At 39.8% G+C, this 15,838-nt stretch overlaps 1 protein-coding gene across 3 annotated transcripts in view; it reads left to right on the top strand.

Annotated features, from left to right (window-relative positions):
- The window catches only part of ccdc57 (coiled-coil domain containing 57), a 130,212-nt gene that overhangs the window by 24,371 nt on the left and 90,003 nt on the right, over positions 1-15,838 (top strand). For 2 of the 3 annotated variants that reach the window (XM_044338725.1, XM_044338727.1), the window contains 3 exons: positions 381-581; positions 8,339-8,501; positions 9,016-9,108. In XM_044338725.1, the coding sequence (XP_044194660.1) occupies positions 381-581; positions 8,339-8,501; positions 9,016-9,108 (457 nt within the window). The remainder of the gene's footprint in view (positions 1-380; positions 582-8,338; positions 8,502-9,015; positions 9,109-15,838) is intronic. The other variant, XM_044338726.1, reaches the window with a different exon arrangement.

Genomic DNA, 15,838 nt, shown 5'->3' with positions numbered 1-15,838 from the left:
CAGTATATCCTGTAAATGCATTTCCATACTATGCAGCACCAAGAGCTTTCAGAAAAATTGGAGTTTTCTATTCATAGTTGTAAATGTGAATGATATTCCCAAGTTGGAATCTCATAATTGTGTTAATTCCAATATTAAGTGAACACGGCATTAAAACATAATTTTTAATTATTTTTAACCCCTGGTGGACCGACAAAAACAGAAAGGCTTAAGTGCTGCAGCAGCCTCAACAGCTGGTGGCTGTGTCTGTTTCTCTCATTGAGCTGTAGTAACTGTTCAGGTCACCTTGTGCATAAAAGCCAAATCAGCTGTGCCAAAATTACATCTTCTAAGTCCTCTAAATGTCTTCAAATGTCTAACTGCATGGCTTTTTGTTCAAGATATGACAATGTGGTCCAGGCTCTGAAGGAGTGTGATGGGCAAATGGAGGCTCAGCATCAGGCCCACACAGAGCAGCTGCAGAGGGCTGAGAAACACATTGTCAAACTGCAGGAGGATATGGAGGTTCTGTCTGCACAGGCACACTCTGTACAGAAAGACCAGCAGGAGGCCATGGAACAGAAAGATGACAAAATACAGAGGTGAGACTGACACTTATGAAAAGATGACAAAAGAAGCAAAAATTATCGTATTCACACATCATCCACACATCAAAAATAGCAAGATAAACATTAAAGCAAGGTCCAAACAAAAAAATTAAAAATAGATAAAACAAAGCAGTTGAACTTAATAGAACACAACCAAATTAATAACACATAACTATCAATAACCGTTTCAAAGTAGAAGAAGAGCTGAAAAAGATTTAGATATACCTAGAATTATACCTTTCCTCATGAAAGCAAACTCGAAATTATATTTAGGGCACAAGCACGAAACTGTTAAGGCCAAACAGTCCCTGGCACTGAAAGTGCGAGGAACCTATTGTTTTTGTAAAGATTATTAGGGCCCAAGCACTGAATGGTGCTTTAAGAAACTCCTCTTGGGGTTTAAACCTAAAGGACTTCAAATTTGGTAGGTGACATCTAGAGACCTTCGCAATGTTAAATTGCAAAGCTTTTTAGTTGTCATGGAACACCCTTGGCGTGGCATGCCGGTGAGTTTTGCCCATGACATTATTGGGGCATTAAACAGGAAGTTGTTGTAATTCCACTTTACATTGTCCAATCTGCCCCAGATTTCTCATGTTTGATAAGAGTCCAGGCCTGAACACATTTACATGCTCATATTTATTCAGTCATAGCACCATCTACTGACAACAGGAAGTGAGCCTTACGTGACAAACTCCATCCGATTTACATGAAAATTACACAGTGTAGTGTCCGCATGATATACAGCAACATGACGTATAATTAGTGGGTGTTCTCTAGCGCCACATAGTTGACACGAGAAGTGATAGTTATTCTCTACATGCAATGTCCAGTATTCATGAAAATGTATATCCATGTCAGGTGCCCTCCGGTGAATGTATTGCTGCATCGTGTTGCTTTGCAATAACAGCGGTTCAACTGTGACACACCCCAACGTGAGCAAAGGACCGACGGCCCGATCATTGCAGCATGCAGCTTTAATTATTATTAAGGCCAAGCAAGAAAGTGCCAGGGGCCCAACGTTTTTGTAAAGATTATTATTAGGGCCCAAGCACTGACGGTGTGAAGGCCCTATTGTAATTCAAGGAATTATTATTAGTGGTGAAGAAAACTTCAAATTTGAAGCCCCTCCTTTCAGTTTCATGTAGATGAACGAAATTCGGTAGGCACATGTAACATGTCCAGACACACAAACAAACTCTTGATTCCATATTGTGAAAATGGTGAGTTTTCACTGGACACCTTTGCTGTGGTGGAGCGGCGAATTTCGATGTTTTGCCATGAACAAAGTGTTATACCTTGACTCTGCATGATCAGATCTTTTCCAAATTTCCCATGCTTGATAAGGGTCCCGGTCTGAAGGCATGTACAGGCTCATAATGAGTCATAGTCATAGCGCCACCTACTGGCAACAGGAAGTCTTAAGCGCCACTCTTTTGCTAACTACTCCTAGCAGGTTAGCCAGAAATAAATAAAAATTTGGTCAGCCAAGGTGGAAGACCTTGATGATGATAACTCCTGAAACTTTTGAGGTTTCATCATCCGTTGCCATGGCAACACATCATTCACCACAAAATACAAAGCTGTTTTTAAGGGGCTAGACATGCTTGAAAACTCACAAAACTTTGCACACACACGACAGGTCTTAAAGTCTGTAATATTATATAGGTGGTGGGCATGGGTGTGGCAGAATGGCTCAACAGCGCCCCCTACAATATTTCAACGACGCAGCCCCCATGCCGCGTTAAACCTACATGTACGAAAATCAGTACACACGTATCATGCCAGGGTGCATAAAAAAGTCTCTTGGACCCACAGCTTAAACCCAACAGGAAGTCGGCCATTTTGAATTTAGTGGTCAATTTTGGCGATTTTGCATGCCTTGTATTTTAACGGACTCCTCCTAGAGAATTCATCATAACGACTTCAAAATCAGTGTGTGTCATCAAGACTAGTTTGTGATCAAAAGTTATTAAAAGATTTAGCTATCGTTGAAGCGCTTGGTGTGGCGTTGAGTTTTGATGTTTTGCCATGACAGAGGAAATTGCTATAACTTTAGTGTAAACGCTCAAATCTGCACCAAACTTCACATGTTTGAACACATTTACATGACAATATTCTGTCAGTGATGCAAACTGGCTCTATAGCGCTGCCTACAATATTTCAACAAGGCAGCCCCCGCTGCACGTTAAACCTACATGTATGAAAATCAGTACACACATGTATCATGCCAAGGCACACAAAATAGTTTCTTGGACCCATAGCTTAAACCCAACAGGAAGTCGGCCATTATGAATGTCATCTCAAAAGCTCATCATCCAATTAACACGGAATTGACATGGTGTGGTCTACACGATATACAGTGACATAACGTATAAGTGTGGATGCTCTCTAGTGCCACATAGTGGACATAGGAAGTCATATTTAACTGGTTTGTGCAACATCCGAATATTCATAAAAATGTATATGCCTTTCGGTTGACCTCTACCAAATATGTTGCTGCATTAATGACCCTCCTCTGTAGCACCACTTACTGACAACGGGAAATTTAGTCTTATGTGACAAAAATCATCCAGTTCACATGAAATTTGCAAGGTGTGGTCTACACTTCAAATAAAGCAACATGAAGTATAATTATTGGGTGTTGTCTAGCACCACATAGTGCACACAGGCAGTGACATTTAACCTGTTCAAACGTACAAATCAACATCCGATAAGAGCCCGGTCCTGAACATATCTCCATGCCCACAATAAAAGCCCTTCGACTGCGGCGCACCCCGACATGCGCGAAGATGCGAGAGCCCAATCATTACTGCTTGCAGCTTTAATTATCATTATTATTATTATTATTAGATATTGTATCTGAAGGAATTATTATTAGGGCCTGAGCACCTAGCGGTGCGAAGGCTCTATGTATCTGAAGGATTTTTTTTTTTTTATGGCCCAAGCACCAAGCAGTGCAAAGGCCCTATTGTATCTGAAGGAATTATTATTTATTTATTTAATTTTTTTTCTTCAGAAAGAAACGCATTTTTGAGGGACTAAACATGCTCAAAAATTTATAACACTTTTCACATTCATCAGAAGTGGTGAAAAATTTTATATTTTATGGATCATGCCAAAATGGCTCAATAGAAAATTTCCAATTACAGGCCCCCACCTTTAAATTTCACATAGATGAATGAAATTTAGTGGGTATATGTATCATGTCCAGACACACAAAAAAGCCTCTTGGAAGTCGACCAGGAAGTCAGCCATTTTGAATCTAATGTGCAATTTTGGCGCAGTTTTTGCTATTTCCAGGGGTTGTATTTTAATAAACTCCTCCTAGAGCTTCAACCCTACCAGCTTCAAATTTATCCAGTGTCATCTAAAGACCTTTCTGATGAAAAGTTATAAAAATCTTGAGTTTCTTTGATGTCCATGAAATTTGATGAGTTCATTGCTCTCATCATTCTCATTCATCACATTGCTGCATTACTATTTCACTTATGTAGCATTGTTCATGGGCAACAGGAAGTGAGGCCTAAACGACACATAGTTCATCAAATGTATACACAATTTCTAATAAGTCATCTCCATACTGCACACAGGAAATAATATTTTATCCATTCACAGTGTCTGATAATCCTGACAATTCAGAGCTGTGTCAAAAGTCCTTCAGTATTGATACTACGGCTGCTGCTCCCTCCAAATCGCACAAGGTGTGAGGGCCCATTCATCACTGCTTGCAGCTTTAATCCAGTTTGCTTTTATTGTCATGCCTTCAACTGAGAGCCATGACACTAGTATGGTATGAATGGTGAATAATAAGTCTAGCACTCCTATTATGGGCTAATTTATCAAGATCCTTTTTAATACCGTGACCATATGACTGAACAATACTGAAGATGTGACAATGCTAATGAATCAACAAAAATAGAACCTTTCCTGCTGCTAGAAATGACCTATACCACTTTCTTCACAATATTGTCATACGCAGTGACCAATGCTGATGTCAAGTGTAACTTCTTATAATTTTATCTGGTTAACTTGATCCAACTTGAATCCTTGTAGAGGCAGTTGAAGACTATTAGCTGATCTTTTCCTGTTTTCAATTTTCATTGACTGATTTTGATATGTTTGAAATCATATTGTTTTTATTGACCCAGTCATGCACAGCTAGTCATTCACCTACCAATACACTGGTCAAGTCATCACAATGATGAGCTGAGTAATATACCATCAAGAAATCTGCATATATAACAATGAAAGATTTCTTCAACAGAAAAAAGTGGACCAAGGCAGATACTTTGCAGCACCCCACACTTCTACAGTCAGAAAAGTAGCCATTGTAATATACTTTTTGTCTGCTGCTGGATAGGTAACTTCTTATCAGAGAGAGTTAAAAAATAACATTTAAGGTCAAAGGCACTTAAACCCAGAAATAAATCTATTTCTAATTTGCTGTTATAAAGTTCTTTGAATCAGTTATCCGTCATATGAACAATAGCTGCGCTGGTAAAGTAGCCTGGTCTATGAACATGTTGATTCTTCATTACACAGTCTTGAATCAAATAATAATAATTCTTTTCATGATTTTGCTTAAGACTATTAGGTCTGCTGTTCTCTGCATTGAAGTTTGAATTTTTGTTCTTTGAAATTGGGATTATTTTGGATTCTGTTTGATTTATCACAATGAAAGGGCTTTGTGCTGGTGAGGAGCTGGTCTGCCCCTCCCCTGTGCCATCTTTTCTTCTTAGGCATATAGCCTCAACCAGCTCAGCTGCTCTCTATCTGCTTATAAGTATCTGGGGAGGAGAGAACGACATGTTAGAGCGGCAAACATCAACAAAAATTGTGAAGACACACCAACAGAGGGTGCGCATACTACCAAGTGATGAGTTAATACATTTTCCTGCAGCTTGTCAACAGTGAGCTGTAAGCTTCATTTCACTTCCCCGACGTATTTAAGAATTCCATCTCGTCTTTTATTGGTCCCATAAATAATGATTTGGATAAAATACTCAAAGTTATCTTGCTGTTGTTGAATCATATCTTTAAAGAAACTGATTCAGCTAGCTGTTACATTGTTTGTTTAAGTTGTTTAGGGTCCACATAGTTCTTGAGGAAAGTCTGCTTAGTATTGGTGTCCAAAGTAAAGTTCCAGTTAGGGAATGAGGATTTAACATTTATTGGTCTCAGCCAATGCGCAATGGTGTCTTCCATACTAGGAAGCTCTCTCCTGAGAGTTACAATCTTGTCGCTGCAATTACTCTTTGGAGCTATTCCTAAACAAGCTACAGTAATCACTCTCTTCAGGGGCGAAGGAACATGTCACCCAGTGCAAACAGTGTGGCTCATTGGCGTGTATTTTTTTAATCATTCTTTTTTTTAATTGAAAGATCAAGAATTCAACAGGTGAAATCATAAACAGAACTGTTTTCCTTGAAGTATGACAAAATGTAAGGCCCTCTCCTAAGCTTTCATTCCTGGTGTTGGAATTTATTTATGGGAATTAAGTTTTGACATAAAACAATACTGGGGCTTCTTGTCCCCAACTTAATATAGGGTGGTCTTTTCATTCTGACTCCCATGGAACCACATAGGTTTTACAAGCTGATCTCACCCTGAAGCAAAAGAAGAGACAATGCTTATCTATGCCATAACTAGTTACCAAATCTCAAAAACTGAGAACTGAATTTAGAATATGTTTATTCTTTCAACTTTAATTAGTGAAAGGTTTCCCTCCTGATAACAGATTATTGTTATCCCATAACAGAGATGAATTATACCAAACACCTTTACATTTTATGATTTTTTTGTAGCTCTAAATATTTGTAGTGTGTGCAATATTATTGGACCATAATATAAGGCACATTTTTTGGCAGAGATCCTTATATGTAGAAAATCTTTTAGTTTTCTTGGAGCGATTAACTCAAATGTTCAATATTTTTCCATGCAGTGATTCTTTCACTGTCTAACCAGTACCTGAGGTTCCTTAGTGCAAATGCCCAATGATAGAGCTTAAAGTTAGGACAGGCCCATCCTCCATCTTACCTTTTGCGTTGGAATGCTGACCATTTAACTTTAGGCTGTTTACCGTTTCAAACACAGTTCCGCAATAACAAGTCCAGTCTGGACTAGTAGTCTGCTGGAGCTGGTAGAGGTAGCATTGAGATGAAAAAATTGATACAGGGTAAAATATTAATTTTAGTTACTGCTCTCCATCTTTTAATATCTTCTTCTATTTTTTTCAAAACTGAAGAGTAATTTGTTTTAGCTATAGACGCTAATGAGATGCTAATTTTGATTCCTAAATAAGTGACACTATTCTTAACAGCAATATCAGAGGGGAGAGATAGATTATTTATGTCCGCATTAATTAAATTCACTACCGACTTTGACAAATTAACCTTATGACCTGATATTGAGCCAAAGTTCCTTAGTGTCTTTAGAATATTAGGAAGGGAGTTTTGCACGTCTGCAATAAAAACTAAAGTATCATCTGTGTATACCGAGAATGAATGTAAGGTAGTGCCAATTGTAATAAGGGAGATATGAGATATTGCTTCGGATCATTTGTGCAAGAGGTTTGATGGAAATGTAAAAAATTAAAGGTCACAGAGGACCCCTTCCCCCATCCAATACTAAACAAATCAGAGAAGCCTCCCACACACATCCAGGCTGATGGATTAGCATATATTACTTGAATCATACTAATACATTTTTCACCTAACTTAAATTCTTTCTATGCTCTCCAGAGATGAGGCCCTTCACAATGGTCAAAAGCCTTTTCAGCATCCATAAATAAAAGGCCAGGAAAGGTGGGATTTTATGTTTTGCAAGAGTCAGTTTATATTGTTAGAGGCAAGCCATCCTTTCATAAACCCAGATTGTGTGTGTATGGGGGGGGGGGGGGGGGGGGACTTTTTGGGATTTTTTGGGGCACTTTTTGCCTTTATTGGACAGTTACTGGTGAAGAGGCTGACAGGAAACATGGGGAGAGAGACATGGCTATGACATGCAACAAAAGTCCTTTGCTGGACTAGAGCCAGGGATCTTGCAGGTATGTGGCATGTGCAGTAACTATTCGGCTACCAAGGTGCTCCTACTTGACAAGCTTTAATCGTTTTTGGACAACAATGGAGGTCTGCGGCACAGAGGAATAAGATATGTCAGGCTTTGGATACACTCACAATACTTGTAAGTAGGATGAGTTCATTATTGGCTTGGCTCTGCACTTGAGATTTATTGACAGTTGGAAAAATTTAGAAAATTGCCAGCCAAATCTTTTAAGAGCAGCTGTGATGGTGTGATTATTTGACTGGAGAAACTGTTCTGTGCATGTGTGTGTGTGTGTGTGCGTGTGCCTGTGTGTGCGTGTGCCTGTGTGTGTGTGTGTGTGTGTGTGTGTGTGTGTGTGTGTGTGTGTGTGTGTGTGTGTGTGTGCGCTTGTGCTTGTGCTTGTGCTTGTGTGTCAAAGACTTCGCACAAAGGTGGAGAGAGAGGAGGGTAGATAGAGAAATTAAGAATAAAGATGGAGAGGAGGTGACAAGTGAAAACACATTGATTTAGTACCAAGAAGAACCTCCGAGTCTTATTCTCTGTTAAAGGTTTATCTCAAAATTTATTACAAGGTCTGAGGGTAATAAAAAGATATGGTAAATAAACAAAGTGGGGAAAGATTTGTGATGATTATGTAGTATTGAAGATATGACCTATGACCTGAGTTGCTATAATTTATAAAATGTCTGTGTGTGTGTTGTCAGGTACAAGCAGCAGCTGAGCACTGGTTTGAAGAGAGAGAGGGCCTTAGAGCAACTGCAAGTCCAGGTGGAGCTGGAGTGGCAGAGACGCTGTGAGGAATTGAAGTCCGTACACTACCTGGCCAATGAGCAGCTAATACAAGACATGACTAAAGCTAGAGACCAGGTCAGCCTCTCATACATTACACAACTCTTCACAGTGTGGTTTACTGGTGCACTTGCATAGCAGTGGACTGTAGGTTTTTGAATGTGAATGCAAACTGCTTACATATATTTTTGGAACTGCTGCTACTTTGTATTGAAAAAGATAAGTACTGAGGGCAAGATGACTATATCTGGCACACCTTGTGATACCAGGATAACCAGCTTGGTATGCCTGTTGACCAGAACCAGAACAATTTTCCTCAAATTGCAATAAGACTCACACCTTACAGTGACTCCAGATTTGTGGCTCCAGATGCAGAGTGCTTCACAAACAAGTAGAAGGCTTATAGAAACTGTCTGATGGTGAGCAAACAGTAGCCTTGCCACTCATATAGTTCATGCTGCCACTTGTTTAATCTTTGTCAAGATAGAGGCAGAGATAGAAAAACCTTTGTCTCCATGCTATTTTGAAAGGCCCAGTCTAATAATGTAGGCAATAATGATACTAATAGAAGTTTTATGTTGGTCTCTGTTAGGCTAAAGCAGAGTTGAATGAAAAAGAACAAGAGCTGCAGGACTTGACTGTCTTACTACGTTCTGTTAAAATGGAGAGAGACCAAGCAATAGAGGTGAGAATACACTGTTTAAACTAACTGAACCACAAAAAACTGCTAACCTTTCAATCAAAGCAAAGCAATCAACTCTTCACCTACCAGGCAAGGCTTCTGGCGTGATCAGTTTTGAATCACTTCTGTTAATCTTCAACATTCATTGAGTTTATTAAACAGGATTTGATAGATTATGTGATATGCGGACAGCCAGACGTGCTCTTTCCTGTTTTCTAGTGTGTTTGTGGGTATGTTTGCACATGGGCACAGGATCTCTGACCTTATATTGTACGGATCCCAGTCACACAGAATAAGCAGAACTTGTGTGGTGTGTGTTCTTCACTGTGTCCAGTTTCTGGACTTTTATGCATCACTCCTCTACATCCCCTATTGGTGTGACCAGATATGGTCACGTCATTAGACTGGCTTATCTGGTTTTAATCAGGAAACAGCCAGTTAGCAAGCCAAGGCTGTAAAGTGTTTACTTGTAAATTTGAAAAAATGGACTACATGTGTCACATTTCACCTTCAATTTCACCCTACATGTTGTTAATGACCAGCTACAATGTATCCCAGTAAGTGTTAGCATGAGCATATCAGCTAATATGTCTATCAACCTATCCTCAGTAACTAATACCACTGCATTTCCTGTAGAAATAAAGAAATCAAGAAGTATTTCCTGTAGAAATACAATAAAAACCTCCCTGTCATGGTGGAAAGCATTTATGAGGCGTCAGGTACGGCTGTCTTTCAAGGAGCCTGCATGACTTGCAACAATGTTGTGAGTCTGCAAAGTATCGCTAAAGGTCTTAAAGGTGTACGGCGCTGTTGTGATCAAAGCTCAGCATGCCATGGTACTGCTGAAGAATGTAATGTGTTGTTCACACATGCGGACTCAAAAGCTGGGACTGCTGCAGCTGCTATTCATTGCTTTGCAGCCCTGTGCCCCCCACTGTGCTAGAGGGACTCAAAAGCCACCCAGCTGCACTACAGGGGAAAGTTTAGAAAGGCTCTTTACACAAATTTCCTCTGATGCAATGCATGCGACAACCAGGTGAGAGCCAATTACACTCACTTTGATCCCCTTGTAAACAGAGGCGTGGAGTTGTTCATTACTCCACTCCGCTATGTGAAAGAACTTAAAACAAAATGGAGGAAAAAAAACAATCAATATGGTCTCCGGCTTCTCTATGTCATATCTTTAACAAGCTACCAGGACCAAAAAGAACAACAGGTGACCAGGCTGGTGAACAGCATGAGGAGAAGGTGCCAGGCTGTTGTGGCTGTGTATGGTTCTTCCACACGCTACAGAGGCTCCTGTTTGTTAAATGAATAAATTGTTAAATTGCCAATATGTCTTGTTTCTTCAAACTTCAATCATCCAATCCACCAAACACCAAACAAGAGTCAATGGCAGAATAAGCTATTTGGCATTGGCAGAGAAGATTTGGCATATTTTTCATGGGCGCAACCCACATACTCAGCTCTGCTGCTCATCCCACAAATGCATGTTCCTTACAAATGTGGCACCATTTAAAAGGGAAATAAACAGGCTTTCCAACGGTATAAGATTTATTGCCAAGAAGCTTTGTTACAACAAAGAAATAATCTACCAAACACAAATTTCCTTACTATTTGTGCTAAGTTTATATGAAATGTGTAGCCATCATAATATGATCCACGTGGATAAAACTCACAACCAGGATACTGATATTAGGCTATTGTGCACAGGTATGTCTTCAACTCAAGTCCTGCAATAGTCAGTAAATGGGGTTAACCAAAGATGGCATATAATGATAAACAATGGTGTGCACCCTGAAACTTAAATGAAGTTAAGATGTCCCAAGTCAGTCCACAGGATCAAGATCAGGTTTAATCTAAGCATTTTGAAAAATTGGTGTCAGCTATATATTTGCTGAATAACAGCTGTCAAATGTGCCCCACTGAAACCACTGCAATATAAGTGAGCAACAAAATATGTAAAAACAACGAGTAATTACATTATATGTCAGCAGTGAACAATTCGAACAGAGCGTTGTTTTGCGGCTGTTTCAGTGACATTTTGCAGGTAAACTGAACCTGTTAACTGCTGCTGTTGGTTAAAAACTAGATTATTACAAAATTAACAAGTATTTCGTTAATTACTGAGGTTGAAGAGTGTAACAGATCCACAATGACAGCTACTCTCTAAGGATATTATAGAAAATATAGGACACTATACAAAATATGGAAACAATATTTTCTTAAAAACTATTCAGCTGTAAAAGAAATCTAAACGGCTTTATTAATTTTGATGCAGGCCAGAAGTGTGCAGTGTAAGTTCTATAGCTTAATGAAGGTAGATATTGGATCATAAAATGTGGTCAGGACAGATAGAAGTGAAAGTCTCATATTGATAATACCTTCAGCTCTATACAGAAATGACAGACACTGTTTAATGTGGAGGGGTCCAAGACACTCCCGCACAGATGATCAGTAACCTAATGTTAGTCACATAGGAATGTGAATAACCAGGTTTCTAATGTTCCATATCTACCCTGAATATGATTAAAACTAGAGTAAGACATAACAGGGGATAGTGTGCATGTAAAAGTATATATTGACAGATGATATGATTGTCCTCCCTCATGGCAAGGTTGTACAGCTCTGACCAGTCTTATCGCCGGCAGTGATTGGCCACCACAGTGTGACTTTGGGTTGCATTTCTCCAAAAGTTGATTCTGGTTCAACTTTCTTGCTGCAGGCCACTGTGGCATTCCTGCGGCCCCCACCCCTGCAGTCTAAATGCCCTACCCCCATTCAAATGAATAGGAGGACTGGCATTTTTGCCGCAACGCCTGATTTGGTGTGAATTCAGCTTAAGAGTCCTCGCTCTCCAGGTTGTCTGTATGCGTACGTGGGGGTTAAGTGTGATAAGGATAGTTTTCTTCATATGTGACATGACCAGCTGTTCAAAACACTGTGAAGCTCTTTGGTAGCAGGATTATGGTAGCAGTTTTCAGACATGTTGGGACAATGGCCTGGGAAAGTGAGGTGTTAAAAATGTCTGTTAGTACCTCAGAGATCTGGTCTACACAGTCCCTGAGAACTTGGCCTGGGATATTGTCCAGCCCTGCAGCCTTATTGGGGTTGACTCTCTGCAGCGTCTTCCTCACGTCTGCTGTGGTCACACACAGGGGCAGCTCACCTGGTGATGTGGTGTGCCTCATGCCTCAACACGAACATAGAATAAGAATGATAAACTTTATTTATATAGCACTTTTCTTAACAATGGTACAAAGTGCTTTACAAAAGAAAATAAAACCAAACAAGGCAGATAAAAATAAGGCAAAGAGGAGCACAGAGGTAAAGGCAGAACCACAGAAGAACAATAGAAGATGCATAATAATAGTAATAATTAGGGATGCACGATATTGACCAATACCGATATATGCACATATTTTTTTCCAGCTTGAGGAGACTATTATGCATGCAAGCATAGATTGTGCCAAGTATGATCAAGAAAGACAATATATGAAGGAAGAACTTAGGAAGACTGGAGTTCTGGAGCTCAGCGTTAAAACTTTAATGAACTTGCCAAGTGGATGGAGCAGTAGAGTTTTCTTTGAGTTAATTAGACAGAGAGGATCAGTGTGTTGGATTTAATCTCTGGTCCACACTCCGGAGCAGAAGGTGGCAGTAATGCACCTAATATGCTGGTTGCCAACCGCCATTATAAACCAAAAAGAAGATTTCCCCCCAAACAGAGTGGTGCATTCTGTCAGCCGAGGTGTTTCCTATCTGTGCAGCCGAACATAGCAGCTCCTTCGACTGTCAGGGTGAAACAGTCCGTGGAGGGAAACACAGTCAGGCGGCGGAGGAGAAGGCAACAAATCAATGAAGAGAAAATGAAAAGAAATGGCCGATGCCGATATTTCATTTTAGAGCTTTTATCGGCCAATACCGATGACGTGCCAATATCGTGCATCCCTAGTAATAATAAAACAATAAAATGCACAGAAGTAAAAACAATAAAAAGAATAAGATCAATGAATAGGTGTAAAATCTGTAAATAAAACATATCAAACATTTCCAAAAGCTGTTTTGTTTCTTTTACTATGAATTGACCATTCAGTGTTGAGCTTGATCAAGCCTGGCATCACTGTGATTGGCTAAAACTAACTTTTTTTCTCTAAAGGAAGCAATGCACTGACCACCTGACAGAGCAGAGGACTTCAACCACACATTGTAATGCACACAGCAGAGGGGTACTGTTTCGCTCGCTACACCAGCTAAAGAAGAAAAATATGACATTTTGATAACAAGGTATTGGCAAAAACCTGTAAAAGACACATACATTGCAATAGTAAATTTTATTTTAAATTTATTATTTATGGGGAAGTCAGGCTTCCTTTGGCCTCTGAGAAAAAACACCTCTGGAGCAGACCTCAGCGTTCAGCCAGGGTTTCAAGGCTCTACTGCCTTGGAACAGTGACTGTTAATCAGAGAGCAGTTTGTGCACCAACCTTTATTGATGTATATGCAAAGTTCACCACCACGGGGTTTCCCCAACAGGGAATTCCAATCCGCCCTGAAGAGCAGCGTCCCGTCGAATAGAAACATCAAGTTGTCATTAAGTCATGTTTCAGTCAGAAGAAAGACACAGCAGTTCCTCATTTCCCAATGAACACTCAGTCTCATTTGGATCAAGTCCATCCTATTATCCAGTGAGTGAACCTTTGCCAGAAAATGGAATGGCCGGCTTGGTCGTTTTAACAATTAGCTTGGCTAGCAGCCTGGCCCACTTGCCCCTCTTCTGCTTACATGCATGCCACTTCCTCTTGCCTCTGTGCCATTGTAGCCTGCTATATGCCAGTCCACTGCTGCTGGGCCTTGTGTCCTCAGGAGCCACAACCTGCGGAGTTCTGCTCTTAGCTTTGGTGGCAGCGGGGGAGCATATTGTTCACACACAGAAGTTTGGTTGGGCTGTATTTCCTCAGCTTAGCTACATAGCCATGCACGTTTTAGGTATTTTTACACTGAAGAAGGGGTTATTAACACTATTTACACTATCTACAATCACACTGTTGTCAGGAGCGAGAGAAGCTGCTGCACCACTGCGCACCGCCATGTTGATGCCATCTTCTATATCTGAAAAAGGATATAGTCAGAAATTAAAACCTTTGACTACTGACTGTTTGTCCATAAATAGTAGTGAGCCTCTCAGATTCTACAAGACTGATTGGCCCTTTTGAATGTCAATAACACATTAGCACAGCTACAAACTAAATCACTGGAATACTCCTTTAATGTTTGAGATCATCCAAACACTATACAACTCATTCACAAACACTGAAAAAAGTTACATCTAGACATTTAAAGATCCCCTCCAGACAAGATTTAGATATGATGCAATGTAATAATTTCATATATGCTGGAGTCTACAGGTTTCCATGTCATACATTTGTAAGTTACATAAGCTTGTGTGCAGAATTTAAATGGAGTGGACACCATGTCCAACTGGCACAGACTGGCACTATGCTGGACAGTTGTTGAATTAAGGACATTTTTCAGCCATTACATGTTGCCCCACTAGCCTCACATCCAGGGATGGTGATGTCTGTTCTGTCTGCCTGTCCTTCCATAAAGCCATTAGTCCAGTTTGGTCTACTTGGTCCAGAGGAAGGACCTTTGACAACTGCTAACTACATTGCTATGAAATTTGTTTAGGATATTCTCCATAATGGTTTTGATGACAACCCTGGCTGTGAGTTCCAGAGGAACACAAGAAATATCATATTCTGTTTGCCACAACATTAACATTAATGGGATAAGCTCTTTCCATTTTTTATATTTCATGATCTTGCCTCTTACACTATCCTCACGCCAAAATGTCACCTCTGCACAAAAGTTGCAGTATCTGTTCCATGGATATGATGACAAATAATCCAGCTGCTGTGTCATCTCAGTGGCTAACGTGGTTCCCATCACTTCCAACAATTTCTCATAATCCACAGCATCTCAACTGCCAAATGTGTAGTAATAAACTATTAAATGTGTAGCAATTTAAAAGAAAAACACCTGCCACCTGCTGCTCCAATACTGATTATAGACTACTGCATCATCAGGCCATCACAATATGTGACTGATAGAAATAACAGAAATAGACAATTAAAATCAGTTTATTAATCAAAGAACAGAATCTATAGCCTCATTAGTTTGTGAAAAACCACCGGTACAATAACTCTGCTGTCCTTTTCAGGCTCAGGCTCATATTATAGGACTACAGTCTTCATACAGCCACTTCTATCAAGGAGCAATGCCAGCTTTGGCACAAATCCAACTGTCCAGTCATGCACTATTTACAACATGCTTCCATGATCCCAGTATTGAGGAGCACATGTTGTAGCCCTCTTACTCATAATATGTTATCAGAAGATAGGAGTCACCCTTGACCCAATAATCCTGGGCAGATTTTACTTATTTAGTTATTTGAAGTGAATTTGTCTTGATGAGCTCATAGTGCAACAGGACAACATCCAACACAACATACTACTAGTAAAAAAAACATACACATATAGGAACATTGTAAAATACATAAAGTATCATAAATATAAAACAGCCTCAGTTTGTGCCTTTCACAAAGAACTTCTGCAAATGTTAAGAAGCGTATTTAGAGATAAAGAGATGCCAATGTACATGAACAAGAGATTCATTACTTTTCTGTGGCAATAAACACAACATGTGGGCCTGTTGATAACTGACTGTGCTA

The sequence above is a fragment of the Thunnus albacares genome, chromosome 20 (genome assembly GCF_914725855.1).
Source record: "Thunnus albacares chromosome 20, fThuAlb1.1, whole genome shotgun sequence".
Lineage (NCBI taxonomy): Eukaryota > Metazoa > Chordata > Actinopteri > Scombriformes > Scombridae > Thunnus > Thunnus albacares.
This window is presented reverse-complemented; position numbering and strand designations above follow the sequence as displayed.